We start from the raw sequence: 27020 nt of genomic DNA, 5'->3' as shown, positions 1-27020 counted from the left end.
CCTGTCCACGACCCCGGATGGCAGGAGCTGCTGCCGCAGGTGCTGAGTGAGGGAGCTGACCTCACTGTTTGCTGTCTGCCACTGTGGGAGAGGACGGCTGCTCTGTGCAACCAGGAACTCTTACAGGGGTCAGCCGCTTCCGACGAGGCAGCACGTTCTACGCAGTCTGCGTGCCTTTCGGGTGTTGTCCTCACAACATCGCTTTGAGAGAGAAGTTACTCACCTGTCTCCAGAAGGGGCCGAGTCTTGGGTGGAAAAAGTTATTTAAGGGTGTGCAGGGAGTTGAGCCCTGCCTGTCTCCTCCAGAACCTTCATCCCACCCACTGGGCTGGACTCTCTTCTCCCATCCGTCATGATCACATCGTGTGTCCTCACTCCACATTTGGCTGTGTAAGCCAATCAAAAGCAGAGTTCCTTCCCCCCCTTTACTGATCTGGAAGAAGCTCTCGCCTTGGCCCGTGTGGGTGGACACTGGTAGCCGTCACCCACGGTGAGAGGGACAATGGGAGAACCACATCCTCACTTTGCAGCCACGGGACCCTGCCACCTTGCGTTGCAGGCACTCTGACCTGGTCTCTGCTGGCCACTCAGCCTGCTTACCTGCCTTGGTGGCAGCTGGAAGCCGAGTCACCCAGGAGCAAGGGGTCTCCCAGTGGTCAACATGGGAATCCATCATGCGCATTGTCTTGGCTTTTGACAACAGAGCGCTCTCCTGCATGTAGGTCCTTTGAGATGAAGTATCGTGAGGAGGAAACTAAGCTGTCACCCCACACACACACTTAAGGAAATTAGCCATTTAGTATGTTCCTCTAAGAAATATTTTATTACTCCTTAACAGATTCCAGGCCTGGTTGACAAAAGTCCTGGGAATATTTTCTTGTCCTTTTTACTGCTGATCAGCCAAACCAATGGATTCCCCACAGTGTGTTCTGGGCACTCTGCAGGGGTTCATGCATTTCCTGGGGTCCTCGCCATCTAGAACACCGCATGTCTGTGCTCAGCCTGTGGCAGAATCACCAGGGAGAAGCCCTGGGTCAGACACAGGCTCCCCGGACTCCCCTCTAGTTCTCTGTCAGGCTCCGGGCCGGAGGGAGGGGCCTGGGGAGCTGCACTGGACTGGTCCCTTGGGGTGATTGTCACGTAGCATGAACTTGAGAATTGCCCACACTGGGGACCCATAGCCCTGTCTGGTTCTTCCCTGGCCTGCTCGCTCAGGCAAAATGTCCCATGCTCCAACTTTATTAAGCTACACTTGAAAGTAAATACATTGGGTCTCTTATTTTCCTAAACTTTAGGTTGAAGTCCAGACTGGTGCACGGAGGTTTGGGGGGGGCGGGGGGGGGCGGCGCACAGGGCCTCTTTCCTGGAGCTTTCTCAGCAAAGCCCTGAGGCTCAGAGAATGGACTCCATTCTCCAAAGCCACGCTCACCTCTCCCGGGTGACCACATGCCATCAAACGCATTGATTTTTGGAGTGGTTTTGAATTTCAATTGATTATGCAAATTCAGGGGTGCCTGCAAACGCCAGCGTGTTCAACAATCTGTTTCACAACCCATTTTTGAGTCCAGAGTCCTGGAGGGGGTGGGGGGAGGTCTGGATCTGCCAGACGTGCACCCAGAAACGAGGCTTGTCGCAGCTTACTGCACGTACCTTACCAGGCACCTCCCGTGTCCAATAACTTGAATTTTCAGTCCACGTGGCTTCTGAATTAGACAGACTGCTGTTTGGACCAGGTTGGAAACAGGTGACAGAAGGCAATTTCCAAGACTTTGACGTGTTCCCCCTATTAATTGCACATTCCTCCTCCTCATGCCGGGCTGCACCACCCATTTAAAAGTCCTGTTTGTTTTTGCAGGCATTCACGGAGACACAGAAAAAAAGATTGTTGTCATGGAAACAGCAGGTGCAGAAGCTCTTTCGGTCTTTCCCTCGGAAAACCCTTCTAGACATATCAGGATATCGACAGCAAAGAAAGTACGTTGGGGTCTCTTGGTATTGCACAGTGGGTGCCTGGGTACCCCGTTGCCTGCTTGGGTTCTTGGGGCTGGAATCAGGCCAGGGGCAAGGCATCAGGCATTGTTGACAAGCCCATTCCCTAAACAGGTGGGGCTGGAAAAAGGCTGTAAGAGAGTGAGCGTTCCCAGAGGAGCTTTGTTAACTCAATTTACGTTGTCAAATGATGTATTGGTCTGGATGGGCAGCCAAGGGCAGAGTGAGGGGGGACCGAATAAATGCCAGGCAAACGCTGGCGGTTTACCCGCAAGCGGGGCTCGAAAGGACAGTGCTGGCTGCTCTCTGGGCGCCTCCAGGAGTAGTATACGCTTCTCCTCCCAAGCTGCAGACAAGCTAATTATAGTGGGTGGCAGGGTGAAGCACCCAGCGCTGGTCTATTTTGGTCTGCGCTGCGTGGAATAGTGGAACAACACCGTTCTTGATCGATCTTAGTGCTGTAGCCGGCTGGACACAGCTAAAAATCAGCCGGGACTCTGAAACTCTTCCCTTGATACGGATTCCAATGGAGGAATCCGATTGCATGGCATGGGAAAGGTGAATTGTGAGGGAACTTTGAGGGAAAAATTAAGGCTGGGGCAAGGGTTGAGTTAAGCCTTGAATGATAGGGAGTTGTTTGGAAATAAGAGAATGATAATGCAAACATCCCAGGGGAGAGAAGGCAACATTCTATTTTACATTTTAAAACATGGGCAGATAATCATTTCTTCGCTTGCACCTAAAAGGCTCTGAATTCATTTCATTTCCCGGCGCATATATAGAAGCTCTGTCTGTGTTGTGAAAAATTTTTGGCATTTATTTGCATAAGTATGCCTTAAAACACCACTGTTTTGTATTATTTAAGGAAGATAAGGCCTGTTGGAGTTTGTGAAGAGTATTCATGAAAGATTAATTTTAAAACTGACGTGTTGGTCCCTTCCCAGCATATATAGCACTGTTATTTATTAAACAAACATTTATTTAGTGCTTACTGCATGCCCAGTGGCAGCCAAGCCCTTTCAGACCATTTATACATTTAATCCTTGCAGTATCCTCACCAGGGAGGGCTGCTATTATGGGAGTAGTTGAAAAAGTTCATGGAAAAATGGAATGAGAAGATCAGTTTTATTTTGGTGTGAAAAATTCTGGAAATCTGTGCATACAAGGGGTCTTTGAAAAGCCCAGTAAAACTATGTATTGTGAAAAACTATGTATGTATTTCAAAACTTTTTTGAACCAAAATAAATGAATCTTTCAATGCCATTTCCATGAACTTTTGAGGTTCCCTTACATTAGCCTGAGTTTAGAGATGAGTTGGTCAGCAGTGACACCAGGACTTCGACCGAGCAGGCCAGCTCCAGAGAGCCAGGCACCTCTCACAGCCTCAGGCTGATGTTGGCAAGAGATGGTCCAGGGACAGACATGTGGCACAGAGGTTAAGCTGCTGCTTGGGATACCCACTCCCATATCAGAGTGCCGGGTTCAAGTCCTGGCTCCACTCCGATCCCACCTTTACTGCTGATGTGAATTCTGGGCGGCAGTGGGCGGAAGGCACAGCTACTTGGATACCTGCTACCAACATGGGAGAACTGTACTGAGCTCCACGCTTCTGGCTCAAGCCCCTGACCCAGCCCTGGCTGCTGCAGGCATTCTGGGGAGTGAACCAGTGGAGGGAGGATCTCTGTGTCTCTCTGCCAAAATATTTTTTAAAGACAGTGCGGTCAGGCACAGCAGCACTCTTTCTTGCCAGCTCCCTGGCCCCAAGCTCTCTGGGAATGCCAGCGTTGGTGGGTGGGCCCCCACCTGTGCACCCTGAAGGCTCCTGTGGCGCAGGGCCTGTCAGCCTGCTGTGTCCTTGCTGCACATCAGAGAGCCCTGCTCGGCCCAGAGCAGGGGGCAGTCACAGACCCCTTTCTCCAGTTCTGAGGAAAGCTTGGGTTGGGCTAACCCAAGGTTTCCCAGGTTGGCATCCTGAATGGACTTTAAAAAAAGATTTACTCATTTGAAAGGCAGAGTGAGAGAAAGAGAGCGAGCAAGAGATCCTCCATTTGCTGGTTCACTCTACAAATAGCTGCAGTAGTCAGGGCTAGGCCAGGCCAAAGCCAGGAGCTTCCTCCAGGTCTCCCACGTAGGTGCAGAGGCCCTAGGACTTGGACCATCATTCACGGTGTTCCCAAGCACATTAGAAGGGAGCTGGATGGGAAGTGGGGCAGCCGGGACTTGAACCAGCACCAGTATAGATGCCAGCATTGCTGGCGGTGGCTTACCCTGCTACACCATGACATTAGCCACAACTTTTTTTTTAACTGATTTCAATGAGAATGAATTCAGTCGTCAGTTGTAGATGTTTAACTGAGAATCGCTGAAGTACCAGAGAACATTTTGTTCTCCTGGGTATGTCCTCTGGGATCTCTTGATGCTATGGGTTTGCTTTGAAATCTTGTATCTCCAATAATTCAGGGGTAACTGTAGCCTGGCCTCTTGTTGAATGATCACAAAACTCAGGTTAATTGGTCCTTATAATGCTGTGTTATAAAAGACTTTTCATGTGTTTCCATGTATTGAGCCCTGTCGGACTGAGAAAGCAGAGAAGGAGAGGTGCGGGGGGGGCAGGCGGAGCGAGAGAATGAGGACTGGAGGCTCACTGGTGGGGCTGTGGTCTCTGCCCAGAGGCAGGATGGGTTCCTTAAGTCAGGCACCCCTAAGCCACTCACGCCTTTAGGCACAGGGCCAGCCGCAGCAGCCCTCAACCATGCTGGCTTCCTAGTGACCAGCCAAGGACAGCGCCAGCAGGGACCCCCACCCCAGGAGACAGCCTCACCAGCCGCCCCCTCCCATCCTGCTCGCTTGTCCACTGACTCAGTGTCCCAAGGCAGAGCCCTCCACCCACGCGACAGTGCGGAAGCACACAGCTTGCCTTCCTGGAAGCACAACTCGCTTTAGCATGTCTCATGGACTGCTGGCATTTTGCACATGAAATAACTTTCTAAAAAACCCAACCAACATGGCGAGAAAAAGCTATCCACGCTAAATAAGGAAAAGTCTTAGCCAAATACTGAATCGTCTCCCAGGTGGCCAACAGTCCAACCGAGGAACCCTAAAGACCGGTTTCCAGAATTAAAAACCGCTTCACCCTTGGGTCCACCTGTCACATACCATGTCGTCCTCTGATCACGATGCGACTTCTTCTTTCAAACCCAAGAATCCTAGGCTTTAGCAAAAAGAAGGGGAAAAGCTAAAGATTCATTGATCCATGTTAATTTCTTGTAAACAGACTTGTCATGTATCTCAATGTAACAACCCCATTTAAAGGACAAGATAAAGAGACCAAGAACCAGGGCGTGGTCCCCTGTCACCACATTTCTGACCCTGGAATCTAGAACTGTCCATGACCAAAAAAGCCCAAAAGTAGGGAAAAAAAAAAAAAAAACCCGCGAGCCTCGACTGCTCTCCCCTCCCTCGGACAGTGCGGAATTCTGGGGAGGAGAGACGCGGCTCCTGCGGTCTGCGGCGCGGCCAGCGCGGCGTCCCCGCCCCCGCGCACACGCACGGCCCTGCTTTTCTCGGGAAACGACTGTTTTGCAGGCCGCCCTCATCCTGCGCTGGTTCAACTACGTCAGCCCTGTCTGCCGGAGTCTCCTGGCAGGCTCGGTGCAAACCCTGCCCGTGCGGCCGGGGAAGCGAGGCTGCGCCACCTCGTGGCCGCCCGGGGGAACACCACCCCCCGGGCTGAGGCGCAGGCGGTAACTAAAGCTGACTCTTGCTGGAAAGAATGTGCTGGTTCCTGAAACCCTGCTGGCTGCCGTGGAACCTCCCAGAACCTGAGGCGCGTTGCAGACGGCGAGTTCCTCAGCGCTGAGGTCACCCGACCCGAGGCCGCCGCCTCCCCACGCGCACCCAGGAGAAGCACGCGGCTCCACGGGGTGCCCCCTCTCTGCAGGGCGGGCTGTGGATGGGAGTGGGACGCCCGCTCCACAGCATTGTCCTCGTGGTGATCAGTGGCCTCTGGTTCCCTGTGCCCTCTTGCAGCCGCGGCTTTGGGCAGTCCAATTCCCTCCCGACGGCCGGCCCTGTGGGCGGCGGCGTGGGCAGGCGGAACCCGCGCCAGTACCAGATCCCCTCCCGGAACGTCCCTTCCGCCCGCCTCGGCCTGCTGGGCACCAGCGGATTCGTGAGCTCCAGCCAGCGCAGCACGGCAGCCAACCCCACCATCATGAAGCAGGGCCGGCAGGTAGGTTGGGCCCAGGCCGGGGGAGGGGACCGCAGGGCTGTGCTCCGGCTGCCCCGGGAGAGCTTTAACCTTGGGGTCAGAGAGAGGCTGGCAGAGGTGAGCCCTTCCCAGTCCTGGAGATGTCTCGGTCCCGGCTGTATGACCTGTCCCTGCCTCTCCACCTGCTCTGCAGGCTGGGCTCCAAGTGGGTTTGAGATTCGGTGACAGAGGGCCTTAAAAACCGGAAATGCAGGGGCGCCCGTGGCTGTGTGAGACCCCTGCACTCTGCATCCGAGGAAATCTTAGCTCCGCTCCTGATCCAGCGTCCTGCTGATATGCACCCTGGGAAGGCGGCAGGTGATGGCTGAGCCCTTGGGTTGCTGCCACCCACATGGGAGACCCAGATGGATCTGCTGGCAATGGCCTTGGCCCAGTTCTGGTTGCCACAGGCATTTGAGGAGTGAACCGTGGGTGGAAGATCCATCTCTCTGCCTTTCAAATAAAAATTTTAATTAAAAAAGAAAATCGCGGGCCAGCGCCGCGGCTCACTAGGCTAATCCTCCGCCTTGTGGCGCTGGCACACCAGGTTCTACTCCCAGTCGGGGTGCCGGATTCTGTCCCGGTTGCCCCTCTTCCAGACCAGCTCTCTGCTGTGGCCAGGGAGTGCAGTGGAGGATGGCCCGAGTACTTGGGCCCTGCACCCCATGGGAGACCAGGAGAAGCACCTGGCTCCTGCCATTGGATCAGCGCAGTGCGCTGGCCGCAGCGGCCATTGGAGGGTGAACCAACGGCAAAAGGAAGACCTTTCTCTCTCTCTCTCTCACTGTCCACTCTGCCTGTCAAAAATAGAAAGAAAGAAAATTGCTACAGGAGAGGGAGGCAGGATTCATGCCCCAGACTTTCTGCCCATGGTCCCCAGCCCCCAGATCGACTTGAGACAGTCACTGTTGGGACACACGAGCCGACTCGAACCACCAGTTCTTTTTCTCTCTGGCTTTGGAGTAAACTTTTTTCAAAAAAAAAAAAAGATTTATTTATTTGAGTGGTAGAGTTACAGACAGTGAGAGGGAGACAGAAAGGTCTTCCATCCACTGGTTCACTCCCCAGATGGCCACAACAGCTGTAGCTGCACCAGTCTGAAGCCAGGAGCTTCTTCTGGGTCTCCCACACAGGTGCAGGGGCCCAAGGACTTGGGCCATATCTACTGCTTTCCTAGGCTGTAACAGAGAGCTGGATCGGAAGTGGAGCAGCCGGGACTCGAACCGGTGCCCCTATGGGATGCCAGCGCTTCCGGTGCAGGATTAACCTCTGCCACAGCGCTGGCCCCTGGAGTAAATTTTAAGAACCTCAGAAAGAAACTGAGTACTCTTGCGTGCCCTTTGCTGCAAACATTTCTAAAACCTCCTCCATTTCCTGAAGAGAGTGGGGGCCGGCGAGAGAGAGAGAGAGAGAGGAGTCTACATCAAGCTGAGGCATCGCGTAGGGCTGAGGAGGCTGGGATGGAAACCCCCCCTCTCAGCACCCCGGCTGGTGGCGCTGGCCTGCACCCACAGTGCACTACAGAAGGGCGTTCTCCCGGGAACCTTGCCTCCCGAATCCTGGCTGGCGGCTCTGCTCCCCCGCCACAGGGCGTCTGCACTCACGGGGTCCCCCTTCTGTGCTTCTCACCAGAACCTGTGGTTCGCCAACCCGGGGGGCAGCAACAGCATGCCCAGCCGCACCCACAGCTCCGTGCAGAGGACCCGCTCGCTGCCCGTGCACACCTCCCCGCAGAATCTGCTCATGTTCCAGCCACCAGGTAGGCCCCTCCGGCACACGGGGGCCCCACCCCCCCCAGGAAGCCCTCAGCCTTCGCCCTCCCCCGGCCTTCCTGGGAGCCGGCACCTGGAGCGGTGTTTTCGATGGCGGCCATCTTTCTAGATTGACTTAGCCGGAGATGTCCCTGGTGTGGGCTTGCCTGGCAAAGTGCCGGGCGTGGCGCAGCCATCCTCGCTGCACTTGGTTACAGAGGAGCCCACCATGCTTCAGGTCCATTTGGTGCTTCGCCACGCCTCCCAAGAGGCAGTACTGGGAATTACACTCCGACGCCATGAGCAATGCCAGGATACTTCAGGAAGTTAGTAGCAAAGGGAATTTAAAGTGTATTTGGCGACGTGAAAATGTTCAGACCCCTGCATACGGATGGTCTTCAAAAACTATGGAAAATGCGTAATATCAAAAAATGACGCATGGGTTTCAATTTTTGTGCACCTAGAAACTATCAAATTCCAATTGCCATCAGCTGTTGGGGTTGCCCTCCTACTAAGCTCCGCAATCAGTCGCTACACTGATCTATCTGAATGCCCCTCCCACCCTGCAGACAGGCAAACCAGAGGCGTGTGATTGCCTGCAGGAAAACAGCCACCCTAGGCGGTAGGAAGGCCGTCGGCCAAGTGCCCTGGAGTTCAGGACAGCGACAGGGTTGGAGCCCAGTGGCAGGGTCGAGGGTGCGGAGGTGGAAGGAGGGAGCAGAGCCCCAGGCAGCCGCCCACGCAGGTGCCGTGTCATGGCGCCTCCTGGAGGCCATGGCTGGGCTGACAGATCCCTCCAGTGTAGGGGAGAGTGGACCCAGGGTGGGGCACTTTGATCCAAAGCCAAGGAGCTCCACCCTGGCCCCTTGGGATCTGTGGGAGACCCTGAGGTGGGAGGCAAGCAGGAGTGGGGGGCGGTGGTGAGGCCAGGGCAGGTGCCGCGTGGAGATCGCGTGGGGATCGCATGGGGATCGCTGCTTGACGTCTAAAACCCGCACCTGCTCGCTCCGGTTGTAAAATTCCTTTTCTCTGTGGCGACACTGGGCAGCTCTTCTTCTTCCTGGGAACAAATGCCGTAAAACGTAGAGGTTGCTAAGGGCTTCGCCCCGGGTCACACAGTCCCACCCTGTCGCCGTGCGGAGTCACGGGTGGACCATTCCCAGCAGCAGGGCACCTGGACAAGATGTGGAGACGCCGTGGGCATGAGGAGATCCTGCACTCTGAGTGACGATTTCACCCTGACCCCAGTCCCCGCACTGCCACCGAGCCACCTCGCACCCTCCCAGGAGCCCTAGCGCCGCTGGCCCCCCTCCCCTTCGTCCTCACACACGTGTGGCCCTTTCCCCAGGTCCTCGTCCTCCCCGTTGGTGATCACGTCGTCCCCGGCCGTGGTGGGAGGAGCAGCCAGCCAGGCCACTCTCCAAGGCTCTGGTGACGACGCGGGTCCTCGGCCCACGCCTGTTGCCCTCCGCACTGGCTGGCGCGTGCTCAGGACATCTGTGAGCCTAACAGGCTTCTCTCTCACTTCATAGGAATCTTCTGCTTCCCAGGGTTAGAGAATCAAATGATGGAGAGGGGCTTGTGAGCCCGAGTGACCGTCCCTCCCCGTCCCTTTCTGCTTAGAACAGGTTTGGGTTTTCTCACAAAGGAGTCCCCTAGAGCGTCTAAAATCACGAACTGAGTACCGTGTCGCTCGCCCAAGCCTCGCAGGCCCACCTCCAGGAAGACTTCCCGGATGATGTTTCTAATAGCGGCCAGTGCTTGGGAACGAGGCTACTCCATGAGCAGGTGGCAGGAGTGGCCCAGGGCCTGCCCGTCGTGTCCACTGCCAGGCTGAAGGCTCCTCCTGGGCAGTGCTGGGCCCCAGGAGCCCTCACTGAAGGCAAAGGGGGGCTGCAGAAAGGGTTGGCCCCAAGCGCATCCCCTGCCAGTCAGAGGCCAGCTGGCCAGATGAGGGGTCACGGGGGGACTTTTCCCCCTTCACAGGGACAGCACCTCTGAGCCGCTGGCCCGGCCCAGACAAGGCTGGTCCACCAGAGACGAGGGTCTCACAGACAGGCCCTTGCACACACAGCTGCCCCGCCTGGCCAGCCGTGGAGACTGCTGGGGGCACTGGACACCAAGTAGCAGATCGGGAGGGCAGAAGTCAGAAAAGCCAGAAGCAGCCGTCAGATTGACACAAACAGCAGTGACGATGGCGATGCGTGCCCTCTGCAGCGTTAGATACTCGGAGAACCCACGTGCAACACGATGCCTCGTGCTCCTGGCTGTCACAGGTCTTCATAGCAGCCATGTGCAAACACAGGGGCAAACCCAGAAGACCATGCGTTCTACGGAAGTTGGGTCCATACGCATAAAAGTAATTCGCTCAAGACAACGGAAGCCTTCATTTGTCTGCGAAGCACCCAGAGATCGGGGAGTAGAGCCAGCTGTCCAGTGTTCGAGTCTGCAAGATGCTCCCCTCTCCTGGATCCGAGTCATCCACTCCCCATCTGAGGCTCTCCCCGGGGGGTGGAGGGGTCGCTTCCTTCTCACACAGACAGGCTTTGGATGTCTCCGGGGAGCGCTGGGTGGCCTCTGGATGACGAAGAATCACTCATCTGGTCCTCCCAGAGCATGAGGGACAAGAAGGGAAGTGAGCCCAAGCACGTATGGCACCTATGAGAATGCTCACGTCCCTCACCAGGGCAGCTCCTGTCCTGGTGGAAAACCCGCCCGGAAAACTGCTCGGGGAACGCGAGCCTTCATTGGGAAGCAGCTCCGTTCCTGCTGACCCAGCCAGGCTCAGTCGCCCTGGGGCACCGGTCAGCGAGGATCTTGCTGTGGCTCTCATCCAACGCTGGGAGGCCACAGGGGCTGCTCACCACCTGGCGGGAAAGGGCCGAGAGGTGCAGAACAGACTTCGAAAAAAAGCTACTAGAAGGGCAGGCTGGGCACCCACCACACTGCCTTCCAGGAATCGCCTCCTCCTCGTGCGCAAAGCCACACGCAAACCCACCGAGATGCCAGGTGGGGGAGGGGGCACCCCCGTGGCAGCATTTCGTGGGTCAGCACAGCGCAGCTGCCCTCACGCCAGAGCCTGATGGGAGCGCTCCTGCCGTCAAGGGCTGTAGGGCTCAGGCCGCTGCCATGCCTTCCCTCCTTTGTGGAAAAAGTCTGATTCCTTGGGGGAACTGTCTTTACCGAGAGTGAGGCATGAGGGTGACACTGTGGCACAGCAGGTAAAGCCGCCGCCTGTAACCCTGGCATCTCATATCAACACCAGTTCGAGTCCCAGATGCTCTACTTCCAATCCAGTTCCCTGCTACTGCGCCTGAGAAAGCACCAGCCGATGGCCCAAGTCCTTGGGCCCCTGCACCCACGCGGGAGAGATGAAGCTCCAACCCTGGCCCTTGCAGCCATTTGGGGAGTGAACCAATGGATGGAAGGTATCTTGCTCTCTCTTGACTTTCAAGTAAATAAATCTTGTAAATAAATATATGCAGTGTCAAGGAGAGACAGAGACCTGAAGAGGAACTCACTCAGTCAAGCCCCACAGAGCAGCATTTGGGTCAGCGACAGTCTCCTGTGGACCCCAGTGCCTGCTGACAACATAGCACCTTACTTGCGTGAGTGCGCCCGCCCTCTGGTGTTCACATCGTGACAGAATCCCCTGAAGACAACGCTTCTCAGAACTCTGCCGTCACGAAGCTGTGCACGGCCATGCCTACTAAACACGTGCTGCCTGCCCTTTGATGGGCCAAGAACTGGCTGACAGTAGGCAGAGAGGTTGGGAACTCAGTGCTGTCACAGCCAAGAAGCCAGCAGGGCTAGCGCCCCCGTGCCTCTGAGCGTGAACTTGGGGCAGAATGGTGCCCCATCCGCTTAGTCCATGTCCTCCCGCCACTTTGCATGTGAGTTTGGGTCCCCGCAGGCTTCCACAGGGCTTCCCTCTGCAGGTGAAGAACTCTGAGGATGCCATCAGAGAGATGTCGTGTTCCCCGCCGCTGATCAGGGGAGCCGTTGGTTGGGCGCATCTTCCTGCCTCCCACCTTGACCATGGCTGTGGCCATCAGCCCGCCTGCCACTCTGCCCTCGGCTGCTTTTCCTGCTTGTCTCCACCTTCCCCGCTCCCCCTTTTCCTCACAGAAGCCCAGCTCCCTCCTCTGTCCTCTGTCCCCTTCCTGGTCAGCCCCTCTCCTTCCAGCAACGGCCCAGGGCCCTGCCAGCTCTTCAGCCGAGGGGCCATTTGCAGAGTGAGATGCTGAGGGCTTCCCTGGAATGCCCCCGCCTGTTTCTTCTTCTGAGGTTGGCCTCTCAGCCCCAGCGGCCTCGGAGAGAACGCACTGCAGATCCACACCTGCAGTGCCATGGGCGTGACATCCAGTCTGCCAAGGACAAGCCACGCAGGCTCCCAGAAGGGCCCTGCGGCAGCACTTCTCAGAGATGGGTAGCTGCTTCCTTCTAGAACCTTCTCCACTGTGGGCCTGAGCATGCGACTACTCTACACAGAGGGTACAAAAGTCCCAAGCGAATCTAGACCCTGATGATCTTAGAACCAAGATCCTAGAACCAGGCTGGCCTGAGGATGAGGAAGAGTTTTCCTGGCACCCAGACAAACCACAGAGCTGAGGCCATGGGCCCATGGTGAGGGGGTGGGGGGAAGATCTCTGCTCTCCCCTTCTGAGGACTGGCAACTCTGCCTGCCTGTGGCAGCAGCCTTGGGTCCAGCAGGAGCCAGTCGTGGGGCAGGGGCCACCCCGACGCCTCCCTACCGGGCTTCTGCAAGCACGCTGCCCACCACTCTGCACGGCTGAGGGTTTCTTGCCTGGGATGGAAGCCACTGTCTCCCTCCGTCTTATCTGATGCCACAGATCTGTTTTTATCAAATACACAATTAAAAAGGCACACTATTAGGAAACTCTGCAGTGTGAACATATGGGCTTCTCCCAAGGCTGAGAATTTCTCGGAGCCGCTCCGAGGGCGGTGCGGGTCACGGCTCCCCAGCGATCAGAACGTGGAGCCGGGCGAGGAGACACCGGCACACCCACACGGCACCTAAAAGAGCAGCCATGAAGCGTTGGAGACTCGGGAGCCAGGAGCCCTGCACGGCTCAGCCCTGCTCCTGGAGCACGCGGTCCCACGCTTGGAAGACGGCATTTTGCCACGTGTTGGCAAGGAATCCTGCAGCTGAAAAGCGTCTCTCCAAATGCCGAGCATCTTTATTTATCCAAATCTCTCCACAGTGTTTGTTTAAAGGGGAGGGCTGGAGAGTAAACGAAATCTTACAATGAGCATATGGAGGGCTATAATTGCGGAGGGTTCTTTGCCCGTATTTGCTAACTAGCTATATATAAAACGGTGTTTCTATGTCATAGATTTTACACCCCAAAGACTGCTAATTTTTGCACGCATATGACTTTCACATGAATGGATGAAAATGCTAAAAGTCTTCCCTCCGGGATCGGCTAGTTGTCCTGACCCTACTCTAAAAGCAACTGGTTGTGGGGAGAGGGGCCAGGAGCCGCCCTGCCTTTCTTGCGGGGTCCAACTCCCAACTCCCTGGACCCCCATGCTGGGCCTCCATCCACCGGGGAGTCAGCGCAGGTGTCTGCCAAACCCCCCCACCCACTGCCAGAACTGTGTCAAAGAACCCCACTGCTTTCCCACACCCATCCAGCTCACCAGCTTTGTCTTGGAGGATTTTAAGTGACACCATACATCCCGCCGTGCACTGGCCATCGCTGGGAAGCACTCAGCCAACGGCTCGTGGAGGACCAGGCATGCGTGCACACACACCACCAGCCTCACCTCGCTCGGCCCCGTGCACCCTCGGAAAGGCCTAAGGAGCAGGGAAGCAGCCTGACTCTGGGCCCCCACCTGGCAGGGAGAAGAGCGAAGGCCCACAGGAAGGCACTGCTTTCAGGGCTCACCGAGGAAGGTCATGGCGAGGGAGAGGCTCCCCGGGTGCCTGGCGCCCGCCCCACAGCCAACGCCCACTCCAGGACATTTTGCTGCCCACCTCCGTGGGCTCACACAGTTTGTAGCTGTCCGTTCCTGCCTGCTCTTTCTCCACTCTAAACACAAGACTCAAAGACGTGAGCACTCGGGGCCGCCTGCCACCCACCAGGGGCCCTGGCAAGGGGCCGGATGCTGGAGGGGCGGTGGCTGACCCCTGCTGCCCATGGAGGAGGCACCAGGCCCTTCCTTCTGAAGCCACCCACGGTGTGGAGAGCCCCGGCCCTGGAGGCGGACACGCAGCCCGGCCCAGCTCTGTGGGTGCTGGCCACCTTTATGGAGCGGCTCAGCCTCTCTGCAGCCCACATGGGAGGCAGGCGCAGGCAGAGTTGGAGCACACGGCGCAGCCTTGAGCTCAGAAGCGGTCTGACCCGTGCTGTGGCTCTCCCTGCCTGCCCCCTCCTCCCAATGAAACAGAAACGTCCCAGACCTGGCTCTAGGCACAGGGAGCAGTGCTAAGTCCTGCTCCAATGACACCTCAACTCTAGGGCAACAGAAAATTAAAATATGGCACGCGGAGGCTGGTGACGACTATGAGGACAAAGCAAGGGAAGGGGGTTGGGGTGAGGCAATGTTCACCATCTCCCGAGAAGTCCTTTCTGGGGAGACTGCAGAGTCAGAAACGTGAAAGCCGGGAGAAAGAGAGCCCCGACGCCAGCATGGGGATGGCATTCTGGGCAGAGGGACTAGCAGTGCAAAGGCCCTGGGGCAGAAGAGGGCTGCGGTGGAGGGAAAGACAAGAGCAGCTATACAGGACAGGGAGGAAGCAGGGCCAGGTCATGTGGCACCTTGCAGGGTGCAGCCAGAGGTTGGCCTTTGCTCTGATGGGAGGCCGCTGGACGGCTCTGTGAGCAGGAGCCACAGACTATGAGTGCAACAGGCTATTTTTAATCACCGGTTTTGTTCCAGCCACCCGGGGTCGCACTGGGCTCCTGTGTCTAAGAGAGCTTGGAAGCTGGCTGAACCTGAGTACAACACACTCCACGCGGGCCCTGGCAATCCCCTGAGAGGTGGGGTCAGGGGGCACTCTGTGCCCCGTCCTGTCGTCCTTAGAGTCTGCCACCAACGACCCTCTTTGTCCCCTGCAGAATTCCAGCTTCCCGTGACTGAACCTGACATCAACAACAGGCTGGAGTCCTTGTGCCTCAGTATGACCGAGCACGCCCTGGGAGGTGAGTGTGTGCTTCCTGCATGCCCTTGTGACCACGCACGTCGGGGAGGGGGCTGGCCACCTGCGGTCCAGGGAGGGACACGGGCAGAGTGTGGCCTAGGGGCACCGTCAGGCCCTCACCCCACCCAGCAGCCACTGAGACCTGCTGCCCCTCCCAGTTTCCGGGAGGTGAGTCAGGGGCCTGGAGACCGATGCCAGCCCCGTCTCTCGCCCAAAGCTCGGCCCCACCACATCTGTCCCAGGCCAGGAGCCGGAGGAGTCAGGGACACAGACGCGGCTTCCAGCACGAGCGTCTGCCCCGGCCCTGGCTGCTTTCCTGCTCGGCACTGGTCCCCTGGTGCAGGCCAAGCATAGCCCAACATGTTCTAAAGATAGAATTTTAGAAACAAAAATCCCTGCTTGTTTTTCTGTGTCCCTGTTGCACACGGCTTCCCTGATGCCCGGAGCCCCAGTCGGAGGTGTCTTTCACCGTAGGGCAGGGACGAGTCGAGTGAGGGGTGTGGGCTGCAGCCCTGTGGGGCCTCACAGACACAACTGCTTCCTCCCTCTGTTGGGTCTGAAGTCCTGCCCTGTGCCTGCTCCCCCGGGGACCCAACAGGCCTGGATCCCTGTGGATGGCTCCTGTCCTCTGCCTGCCAGCGTGCTAGCGGCGGAGTCACAGAGGCCCCAAGCAGCGTGCCAGGATCCAGTCTGGCCCTCCCCAAAGGAGGCCAGGGGGCAAGGGCTGCCGTCCGCCATTGCTCCACAGGGTGCTGTCCTCCAGACTGGTGGGTTCAGGCTTTGGATCTCTGCAAACATAGTCTCAGCCCAAAACCAAACAGTGAAACAGCCGATGTCCTGCATAGAGCAGAGTGGAGGGCCAGGCCGGAGGCCGCCCGACCTCAGCACCAGAAGGGAGCAGAAGCCCCCCCACACACACACACCCAGGGCTGCTGCGACATCACAGGGCTTCAGACAAGACAATGGGAAGGCACAGTCCTGCCCCCCCAGGGTTCCAGGGAACCCCCATTTGCAAACCACTGCTCTCTTCCTTGGCCGTTCAGTTCCTAGCTTTGCAGCATTGCTGGGGCACCCCTGGCACCTCTGGCAGCAGGTGCACCAGCTCCCTGTCTCTACCTTGGGAGACTGAGGAAGACGAATGCGGCACTATGCCACGTGGTCTGGCCGCACAGGGCATCAGCACCTAGCCCTAAACAGGAAGCACATCCCGGCACGTGCTCTAGGATGGAGGGACCTGAGTGTTACCCTGAAGACACCAAGCCAGACACAGAAGGCCATACGGCACATGGTGCCACTCGTGTGCAGTGTCCACAGTAGGCTCATCGCTAGGGCCAAAAGGCACCTTGGTGGTTGTCAGGGGCTGGAGCAAGGTGGGAGTCGCAAGTGACAGCTGGCAAGCACGTCTCTTTTGGGGATGGTGAGAATGTTCTAGAATTAGTGGCACAAGTTGTACAAATGGTATACTAAAAGCCACTGAACTTATATTCCTAAAGGGGGTGACATTTCAGATCTACGTGTATTTCAAGGAGTAACAGGGCCAGGGGGTGGGGGGCATGGCCCAGCAGGTTCAGCCTCTGCTTACAACACCGAAATCCCACATCTGAGTGCCAACACAAGTGCTGGCTGCTCAGCTTGCAATCCGGCTCCCTGCTGAAGCACCCAGGAAGGCAGCAGCAGATGGTGCAGACACGTGGGAGCCCAGGGTGGATCCTGGCTTTCAGCCCTGTCCATTACAAGCTTCTGTCGAGCAAACCAGTGGATGAAAGCTGTCTCCCTCTCCATCTGTCACTCTGCCTTTCAAAGAAATAAATCTTTAAAAAAAAAAAAATAACGAGGGCCTGCACGAGGCCAGAATATGGGCAGCAGCTAGTGAGGGAGCCCCCAGGCCTGGCACCTGCCACAGCCCCGACACACGGGGAGGGAAGGCCTGCCGGTCCCCGGGTTGTCAGGCAAGCCCAGCCCACTGCAGGCGGCACAAGTGTCCCTGGCCCCAGTGCCTGATGGCAGTAGGAGGCACCCCAGGGGTGCTGTGACATCCCAGGACCTCCGACCCGGCATACCGGGCAGTGGGGATATGACGCCCTTCCACTGCCTCCAGGGAGGGAGGCTGAGCCCCCACCCACCCACCCCCAAGGCCTGATCCACCTCGGATGGCCAGCATCGTCCAGCTCTCATCACACCACCAAGTACCGCCACTCGCCCAGCACGCCAAATGCCCTTGACTAAAGGGAGGCTTTCCTGGGCAAGGCTTCACCACTGCAGCCAGCCCGTCTGTTTGTGCGGAAAACCTCTGCACCAGCCTCTCGCTGCTCCCCTTTCCATCCTGTTCGTCTCTGCAGGCTGTTCACTGCTCTGTTTTTTCTCAGTCTTCTCTCCTCCCCACCCCCCCACCCACCGCTGGGGAAGCAGTTTGCTTAGCACAGAATGGGGGAGCCAGGCCAGCATGCCCGCGCACCAAGCGGTTCCCCGGCAGGAAGGGTCTCCCCACAGGCGAGGGAAGTGGAGTCCAAGAGGTGCCTCTGCGTGCAACTCAGGACCGGAGCAGGATACGTCCCCGCCCAGGTCTCGCCCACCGTCTCCCTCCCTTTCTGTCCCAGGGGCCCAGGGGTAGGTCATCTCTGCCACCTTGCTCTGGGGGCCTCCCTTGGGGGCTTCTGTCAAGCTCAGTTGGGCCTGCGCCTGCAGAGTGGCCCCCGGGTGTTGGAAGAGGCCACACCAAGCCTGCATGCCATCTTCTCCCTACAGGGGGCTCCACGGGTGGGGGACGGGGGCCACCAGAAGCGAGCCCCTCCCAACAGGGCCAGCAGCTCAGGGTTCACAGCAGGGATGATCGCCTGGCCATTCCTCCCCACCGCCACTCCCCACTTTCTGGGGGTTTACCAGCCCCACCCTGAGCCAGTTCCCAGGTTTGGTACAAATTAGGGGAAGGCTCTCCCTCGTGGCCGCTGTGCTGACCGTAATAACCACGAAGGCTGCACAGGAATGGCTCCCCCTGGAGTTGTGCAGTGCGCAGCCTGCACGTGTCAAGGCAGAGTCTGGGCTTTGGGTGGTCACTTGCCCAAGGGCCACCGCCCCCCTTGGAGAATGTAACGAGGCTGGACTTCAGTGAAAAGGCACCTCATGGTGGGGCTCGTTGAGGCTGTGTCTCCGGCTCCCTGCCTGGACGGCCGTGAAGGCCTGGCAGTCATGAGTGGCCGGGGGGGCGGGGAGGATCAGCAAGAATGGGCATCACGCTTCTGCAGACAAGGGAGGGAGCTGTGCAAGCACCCCCACACACACACAGAAGGTCCCCACAGACACCCTCGCGTGCGGGCACTGCCCTGTGCACGTGCCATGTGCCCTCCACGCCCCCCTCCCCCTCCTCCTCTCCCTGCTTACTCAGAACACTCTCTTGCCGCCTGCAAAAGTCATTTTGTGTCTCTATGAAGTTGCCCTTGACTTCCGAGACCAACTTAAACATTTCCCCCAGAGCCGCCACTGTGACGCATCAGGTTAAGCCGCCGCCTATGACACCGGCATCCCTTAGGGACACCAGTTCGAGTCCCTGCTGCTCCACTTCTGATCCAGTTCCCTGCCAATACACCTGGGAAGACAGTGGAAAGTGGCTCAAGTGCTTGGGCTCCTGCTTGCTTCTGGTGGCCCTGGTCCCCCGCCCACGGAGCCCCCTGTGGGGAGAAGATGGCAGGCAGGCTTGGCATGGGAGACCCAAATAGAATCCCAGGCTCCTGGCTTCAGCCTGGCCCAGCCCCAGCCTTTGTGGCTATTTAGGGAGTGAACCAGCAGGTAGAAGACAACTCTCATTTTCTGTCTGTCCCTAACTCTGCCTTTCAAATAAAGTAAACCTTTAAAAAAAAAAAAAAAGTCTCCCTCTTGCTCCTGCTGTCTGGTAGCTACTGCTTTATGACAGCTCTCCCCGTAGCATGCCTGCTGCATGTCCGCATCCTGCCAGACCTGGATCCTCCCAAGGACTCCAGCTTTTCATCATAACTCAGCCCAAAGCTCAACATGGCTCCTGGCAAAAAAAAAAAAAAAAAAAAAGGCACTGACCCCAGAGGTTCAGTGGGTCAGTATGGGAATGCATGCACGAACGAATGAATGAATGAATGAAGCCCTTATCTGTCATCAGACACCAGGAAGCCCAACCGGCGTGGCATCGGTGCCAGGGATGGCACCGTACTGTTCACCTGTGCCCACCGTGTGCTGCTTTCTTTCACAGACGGGGTCGACCGGACTTCCACAATCTAGAAGCCGAAGATGAGAGTGACCGCGCTGGCCGTGACCCCGACTGCTGCGGGCCCAGAGTCAGCCATCTCCAGGGCTGCACGGAGTCCTCCCAGATGCTGCGCAGCCTTTTTCGCCCCGGTCCCTCGCCCGTTTTGATTTTGTGAGAGCGTAGGTCATCCTTGTAAACATATCCATAGACCTGGGGTCGATTGCTTTGTCATTTGTTTGTGTCATGGGATGGTTTGCTGTGCGCCGCGGGGAGGGGGTTCTCTAGGGAAACATGGGGGCAGGGAGGGAGGTGGAGGGACCGCAGGTGGCTTCCCGGATGGAACCAGTAGTGCCACAGCCCTCAGGTGCCTGCTGCCAAGGCTGGCTCCCAGGCAGGGGCATGGGTGCCAGTGGCCACTGCAAGATGGCAGCTCCCCTTGTAGCTCCCCCGACTGGCTGTCCCCCAGGCCCCTGCCTGAAACAGAGCTGCACCAGGCTGGCCCGTGGCCAGGGCAGCAGGAAGGAAGGTGCCCCTCCAGCTTGGACTTGAGCATCATTTCCAGGACAAGCTTTCGGGGTGCGCCACGTCTGGTGGAGTGCCTCTTCCTGCCAGGGCTTTGGGCAGGGGTCTGTTGTGGGGGACGCTGCTGGTGTCTCCTCTGTCTCTGTAAGAGCAGCGACTGCTGCTTGTGAAGATGGGTGCAGATGCTTTGGCAGAAGGAGCAGATGGGAAGACAAGGCCACAGCCCAGAAGAGCAGGGCGCAAGGCTGCCGGCACCTATGACCAGTCAAGGGGGAGCTCCCGGGCGCCCAGAGATTCCCAGCGACCAACCTGGCAGCCTCTGTCTCTGGGCCACACTCGCTGCTTTACCAGAGACCCCTCTCCCCTCCCAGCACCCCCACACGCATACTCACCTGCGACCCCCAGCCCTGCTCTGCAAACACAGTGGGGTGTGACCTCCACGGATGGTTTTCCTGGTGTACCACGGCCAAACCCTCACGGGGGACTGCTCGTGGCAGCCTGAATGTGGCGCTGGGTCCCACCCCCGGGTCGCTGAGCGAGGAGAGGGTGCATGGAGACGGAGATGTTGGGAGCCTGCAGCCCAGGTGGGCATTCGTGTTGAAATAGCAGTTCCATCTACACAGGCTAAGTGAGAGACGGGCTGTGGTGCTGGCTGCTTTACCTGTCCACACAGAGGAGGGGAGAAGCACGAGAAGCACGCGACTCCGCGAGGTATCCGCTAGCCATGGTACCACGGAGGGAGAGTTCTCTGAAGGGCAAGGCAGCCTGCGCCGTGGAATGTGATCACATCAGAAGGAGCCGCGGCCTGGGGCTGGCACCGGGAGGCCGGGTCCCGTAGACGATGGCAGGGCTGCTGCACCGGAGGCCAGCTCAGGGACGTGCGGAGGGTCTGTTGATTAAAGGCTGATGGCTCTTGAGAAACAACGGATGAAGGAAGGCCTTAATGAAACCCCACAGCAGCGTTCTTTGGGAAGATGAAAAACAGACGCCCAGCCCATCCTGGGGAGAGGAGAGCGCCCGAGCCCCAGCCACCTGCAGGGAGCCAGCAATGGCTGGAACCCACTGTTTCAGGCAGTGCATTTTAAAGAAAGATTCGGATCTCTCCTCGGATGACCGAGTTCTAAAGACGCAAACCCACGTGCAGAAAGAGGCAGAACTTGTTTAGTTGTTTTAACCAAGTGCTATTAACACGCACCCTTCGCATCCCGTTTGTTAGCGCAGCGCGTGTTGCAGAGGGGATGCGGGGGGCTGGCCGCGCACGAGCGCGGACTCGAGGGGAGCGCGTGGTGTCGAAGGCCCAAGGTAAGATGAGAGGGTGTGAGGATGTGGTTTGGGGATGCTGAGAAAGCGGATGGAGAGGAGGAAAAACAGCGGAAGCGCAGGTCTCGTGGGGAAAGGAGAAAGCAAGTGAGCAGCCGAAAGACTCCAAAGAACACAGCGTGAACGCAGCACGGGAGCGGGGTCCTTCCAGGGAGACCTGCAGGAGTCTGCAGATCGGGATTTCTATTTATTCCTTCACTGCATCGAGAAACAATGGCTGTCTGATTAACAGAGAGATTATTTTGGAGATGTTCCTTATGAACTTGCGATGGCTGGGAACCATGAGAAAGCCTGTTATTAATAACGATTCTTTTTTTAAAAACAGAAAAGCTTATTTTTCATTGACTGTGTATAGATTTATCCACTGAGTCACATTCTGCTCTATTAGCCTTTTCTTTTTTTACATTGAGTGTTCTGATCAATTTCAGGAGCCTGTCCCCACCCTCCTGTGTGTCCTGTGTTGACTGCAGGTATACAGCTCAATCTTAAAATCCTAAAGAATTTTATTTATATATAAAAGAATCAAACAGTTGCATGCATCAGGCTGTGAAGTCAGAGACTCGGCGAGAAAGCGGCAGTGCCTTTTTTTGTATTGATCCATTAACCCTCAGATGCAACTGTTTTATATTAAGTACATAGTCAATGCTTTCAAAATCTCAGAGTTAAAATCTATTTCGCTCTGTGTTTCATGCCCCTCGTCCCGATCTCAACAGTGCGTCCTCGGCATCTCCGCGCTGTCCCAGCGGCGGCGGTCGTCTGCGAGATGGGTATCATGTATGAGGTTTTATTGGTGCTTTCTATTCATTAGTGGTTTCTTACCAGTAACAGTAGGGTTAGAAACACACGAACTGTGTACAAGACATCAAACGTTGCTGCTGCTACAGTTTTTTTCCACACGCTTTTGAGTTTCACTTTGTCAGCGAGAGCCAGCAAGCAAAACCTGGACACCCACGGGCCCGCCAGTTGAGCGCGGCTGTTTGCACCCAGCTCTCGAGTTCCGTGTGTTGTATATTCTTAATTTCGGGGGATGGGTGAGTACCCAGGATGGGAGCTACAGCTGGGCCCCCACTCCCATCCACCTGGAAAGACTCTGAGGGAAACAAAGTTTTCTTTTGAGGGGTCTTGGGCTGCCTTCTCTGGATGGGAGCCCTCTCTGGGTCACCTGTCCTCCCACACCCCTTGTAGCTACACAACCAGTGCAAGGTTTGGAAACGTGGAGTCCCCAGAGCCTGGCCCCCACCCCCAGAGGTGGCGGTGGCCGTCAGCCTGACCCACACCACCCCTCGCCAGGAGAGCCTGCAGGAGGGATCACCTGCACATTGGAGCTGTGATAACACTAATGTTGATTTTTTTTTTAACAGTCATCAGAGATGTTGCAAAGCAAGTTTTTTGTTTTCTTTTTGTAATTCCTTTATCTTTACTTAAAGGTGAATGCGTATTCCTCTGGGAGGAATAGGAAGAAAAACGGGAATGTTAATAATGTCCAACAGAAGACTTCCTCCCTTATTAATATATAGCCCCCATGTATTTATGCCCCGTATAAGCTGCCTTTTCAAAGCTTCCTTTTGTTGCATGCCCTGTGCAGGCATCCGTATTGTACATGCATGCCTTTTGTCCTGTTCTCCTGTATAAAGTTAGTGAACAAAGAAATATTTTTGCCTAGTTCATGTTGCCAAGCAATGCATATTTTTTAAATTTGTCATATATGGAAAGAGCATGTTTGTTACATGTCAAAGCTTTACTGATATACAGATATACTCATGTGTGAAGACGCTGTTCTTTGCAAGTGTACAGTTTTCAAATGTTGTTACCAGTGAAACACCCTTGTGGTTGAAACTTGCTACAATGTATTTATTACTCATTTCCTCCCATGTAACTACAGAGAATCATGGCTATATTTCATATCAATGTTATACTGAAAGTGAAGGGAAATGATTAATACAAGGTTTTGTAACACTGGTGTGTGTGGTGGTTTGTTTTGTTTTTTTTTTTTTTTTTTTTTTTTTTTTCCTTCTGAACACGATCAATTAGAAACTAAGACCAGAGTCTTAGAAGTCAGCTAGGAGCCGGCGCCGTGGCTCAATAGGCTAATCCTCCACCTTGCGGCGCCGGCACACCGGGTTCTAGTCCCGGTCAGGGCGCCGGATTCTGTCCCGGTTGCCCCTCTTCCAGGCCAGCTCTCTGCTATGGCCAGGGAGTGCAGTGGAGGATGGCCCAGGTGCTTGGGCCCTGCACCCCATGGGAGACCAGGAAAAGCACCTGGCTCCTGGCTCCTGCCATCGGATCAGCACGGTGCGCCGGCTGCAGCGGCGGCCATTGGAGGGTGAACCAGCGGCAAAGGAAGACCTTTCTCTCTGTCTCTCTCTCTCACTGTCCACTCTGCCTGTCAAAAAAAAAAAAAAAAAAAAAAAAAAAAAAAAAAAAAAGAAGTCAGCTAGCAAGGGAGGAACAGCAGCAAGAGAGTCCTGCTAGGTCTCTCCGCTTGGCCCTGCTACACAACACACATCTTCCCGTGCTGTGACACGGCAGGTAAAGCCCCCGCCTGCAATATCGGCACCTGTGTCAGAGTGCCACTCCCTGTCCTGGCCGTTCCACTTCCAACCCAGCTCCCTGCTAATGCTCCTGGAAAGGCAGAGATGGTCCAAGGCCTTGGGCCCCTGCACCCATGTGGGAGACCCAGATGGAGCTCCAGGCTCCTGGCTTCAGCCTGGGAGTGAACCAACAGATGGAAGATCTCCTTCTCTTCCTACCCCCATCACTTCCTTTCAATTTATTTTTTAAGATTATTTATTTGAAAGATAGTTACAGAGAGAGGTAGACTCAGAGAGAGAGAGGTCTTCCTCTCCCAAATGGTCTTAATGGCCAGAGCTGAGCCAATTTGGAACCAGGAGCATTTTCTGGGTCTTCCACATGGGTGGCAGGGCCCAAGGACTTGGGCCGTCCTCTGCTGCTTTCCCAAGCACATTAGCAGGGAGCTGGATCAGAAGTGGAGCAGCTGGGGCTTTAACACGTGCACCACAGTGCTGGCCCCCAAATATTTTAAAAATCAACTACAAGCTGCTTTTTGAACAAAATGGTGGGAAGAGGGGTGTGGAAACGTATGCAGTTTGCTTTGTGCCCAGAATATCCAATAAACGTGGCAATGGCATTGGAGCCATTGCAGTTGCTAAATAAATCGCAACCTGCAGACTGCTTCATTGCTTTCTCTCCACCCTCCTGGCCTTTAATCACAGCAGAAAAATAGACAGCAGCCTCCTGAAAGCTTGGAGCTTGACTCTCATCTTAACAACTCTGATTCCAGTACAATACATACATTCATATAAACATCGTGTCAGTTAAGCATAAGGTTGGAGAGAGCGATTTGGATTTGAATTCTGACTCCAGCATTTTCTGGCTGTGTGGTCATAGACAAGTTACTTAACCTATCTGAGCCTTGAATGGTTTTTGTTTTGCTTTTTGGCCTGTTTGTTTTTCGGTCAAAGTTTATGTAATTAAACCTCTAATCCAAAACAGTGAAAATAAAATAAAATATATAAGGTACAGAGGGTTATCACTACCATAACTTAGCAACCTGAGAGTCCTCTAAGATGACCACAGCTGTGTGACAATGAGCTCGCAGCGGGGGTGGCATTGTGGCCCTGCGGATTATGCTTGGGATCCCACATCCCATATCAGAGTCCCTGGTGTGAGTCCTGGCCACCTGCCTTCTGAGCCAGCTTCCTGCTAATGCACCTGGGACCAGCAGGTGTCTGCCTAAGTGCTTGTGTCCCTGCTCCTCACTTGGGAGACCTGAATTGATGGAGTTCCTGGCTCCTTGCTTTAGCCTGGCCCAGCCCTGGCTGGGGAGTGATCCAGTGGATGGAAGTCTCTCTCTCTCATCCTCCCTCTCTCTGCCTTTCAAGTCAACACACATATATTTTCCTTCTCGCTACGCTCAGCTACTCCGGAGAAGCACAGTCCACATTGGTCCATGGTGACACAAAGAACTGCACCATCTGCGGAGACATGAGATGCCATTTCTCAGAAAGCAGAATTCCTAAAACCCAAATGAGCTGTGTCTCGGGATGACGGGTGCCGTAAAGGGAGAGAGAGAGAAGTGATCAAATCCGAGCCTTGCTTTGAAATGTCTGAATGAGGGCAGAGCGCTCTGAGCAAGAGGCAGCACGAAGGGCTCGGCGTGGTGCCTGCCGTGGCTGGTTAGCCACTGCCGTCGGCAAAAACAGAGCCGGCAGCCTGTGCGACGAAAGGGCCAGTCCTGGAGAAAAGTGGCCCACGCCCTGACGCTCTCGACTCTTGCCCCAACAGCTCCCTCCCAGAAAGCGATTTGATCCCATCTATGAAAGGACAATGATTACTGTCTACACCATAGAACAGCCTGGAAGAGGCAGCAGGGGCTTCAGCCAGAATCCCGAGGGGCCCGGAAGATCCTTTAGGACTGATTGACTTATCTTGCATCCGCTGCTTCACTCCCCCAAATGGCCACAATAGCCAGGGCTGGGCCAGGAGCCAGGAACTCCAATGAGGTCTCCCACATGGGTGGCAGGGGCCCAAGCACTGGGGCCATTGTCCACTGCCTTCCCAGACCATTAGCAGGGAGCTGGATTGGAAGCAGAGCAGCTGGGTCTCAAACAGGCGCTCTGACATGGGATGTGCGTATCACAGGCATCTGCTTACCCCTGCTGTGCCACAACACCAGCCCTGGCCCGGAAGCTTCTAATCAACTCATCGTGTACTCAACATGGAGACAGAAGTGGAGAATCCAGACTGGTGGGAGCGCCAGGGTCTGTTCACTTGGACATCACTGGCCCCAACTCCCCATCAGCCCGAGCCACTGTCCCCAGAGGTTAAGGTTGGGGAGCAGCACTTTATCAGCCAAAAATCTCATCCATGACCAGAGCATAATTCCTTCTCTGGGGAAACATGCAGCCCCCTCTCCCAGGGGGCAACGCTAGCACATCCACATCATACCCCGCAGCATCTCACGGACGTCCCGTGGTCTCCCACGAGCGCCCCCAGTCTCCATTCTCAGCACTTGAAAGCTGTGCCTTCCCCAGGCACTTCCACCTCTGGAATCCCCTCCCTCCCTCAGGGTGGCTCAAGCCATCTGTGAATTCCAGGAGGGTTGCTGCTTGCTGTTTATCAGTTCTTCAATAAAGCACAATAAAATGACAAGGACATACAGCCCTGCAATACTTTGCTATATTCAATAGACAAGATTACGCATCAAAGACCTATCCAGTTGCCCTGTTCTGCCTCCCTGAGCTCTGGGGTCAGCCTGTGTCAGCAGTATGCACGCTCACCCTCAGGATGTGCTGATGGGACCGGATGCCCACCTCCCCCAGCCCAGGCCAACAAGGCTCTCAGCAGGATAGAGACGTGACCCTTGGGTCTGCAAGATGCCAGCTGTGGCGGCAGGTAAAGTCGCCACCTGTGGTACTAGTATCCCATATGGGTGCTGGTTTGAGTCCCAGCCACTCCACTTCCCACCCAACTCCCTGCTAATGGCCTGGGAAAGCAGCAGAAGATGGCCTGACTGCTTGGGCCCCTGCACCCATGTGGGAGACCCAGATGAAGCTCTTGGCTTTGGCCTGGCCCGGCCCCAGCCATTGTGGCCATTTGGGGAGTGAACCAGCAGATGGAAAATCTCTATCTCTTCCTCTCTCTCTCTCTCCTCTGTCTCCCACCCCCACCTCTGCCTTTCAAATAAATAAACCTTAAAGAATGGTGTGTCATCTGTTCCCCAGCCACTTACAAGAGCTGAAAACAAAGTAAATGGGAAAGGGGTGGCAAGGTACGAAGGGGCTCATC

General features: G+C 56.0%; 1 protein-coding gene across 3 annotated transcripts in view; it reads left to right on the top strand.

Moving 5' to 3' along the window:
• SAMD4A (sterile alpha motif domain containing 4A) overlaps positions 1 to 23168 on the top strand; it is a 226632-nt gene extending 203464 nt beyond the window's left edge. For all 3 annotated transcript variants that reach the window (XM_051822872.3, XM_008269681.5, XM_089309690.1), the window contains 5 exons: positions 1856 to 1974; positions 6019 to 6220; positions 7871 to 7997; positions 15075 to 15158; positions 19374 to 23168. In XM_051822872.3, coding sequence (XP_051678832.1) covers positions 1856 to 1974; positions 6019 to 6220; positions 7871 to 7997; positions 15075 to 15158; positions 19374 to 19402 — 561 coding nt within the window. In that variant the 3' untranslated portion in view covers positions 19403 to 23168. The remainder of the gene's footprint in view (positions 1 to 1855; positions 1975 to 6018; positions 6221 to 7870; positions 7998 to 15074; positions 15159 to 19373) is intronic.
• Positions 23169 to 27020: the final 3852 nt, after the last annotated feature.

This window comes from Oryctolagus cuniculus, chromosome 12, assembly GCF_051225735.1.
Source record: "Oryctolagus cuniculus isolate XC-2025 breed Fujian yellow rabbit chromosome 12, ASM5122573v1, whole genome shotgun sequence".
Classification (NCBI taxonomy): Eukaryota; Metazoa; Chordata; class Mammalia; order Lagomorpha; family Leporidae; genus Oryctolagus; species Oryctolagus cuniculus.
Note: the sequence above shows the minus strand (reverse complement) of the source record. Positions and strands in the feature narration are given on the sequence as shown.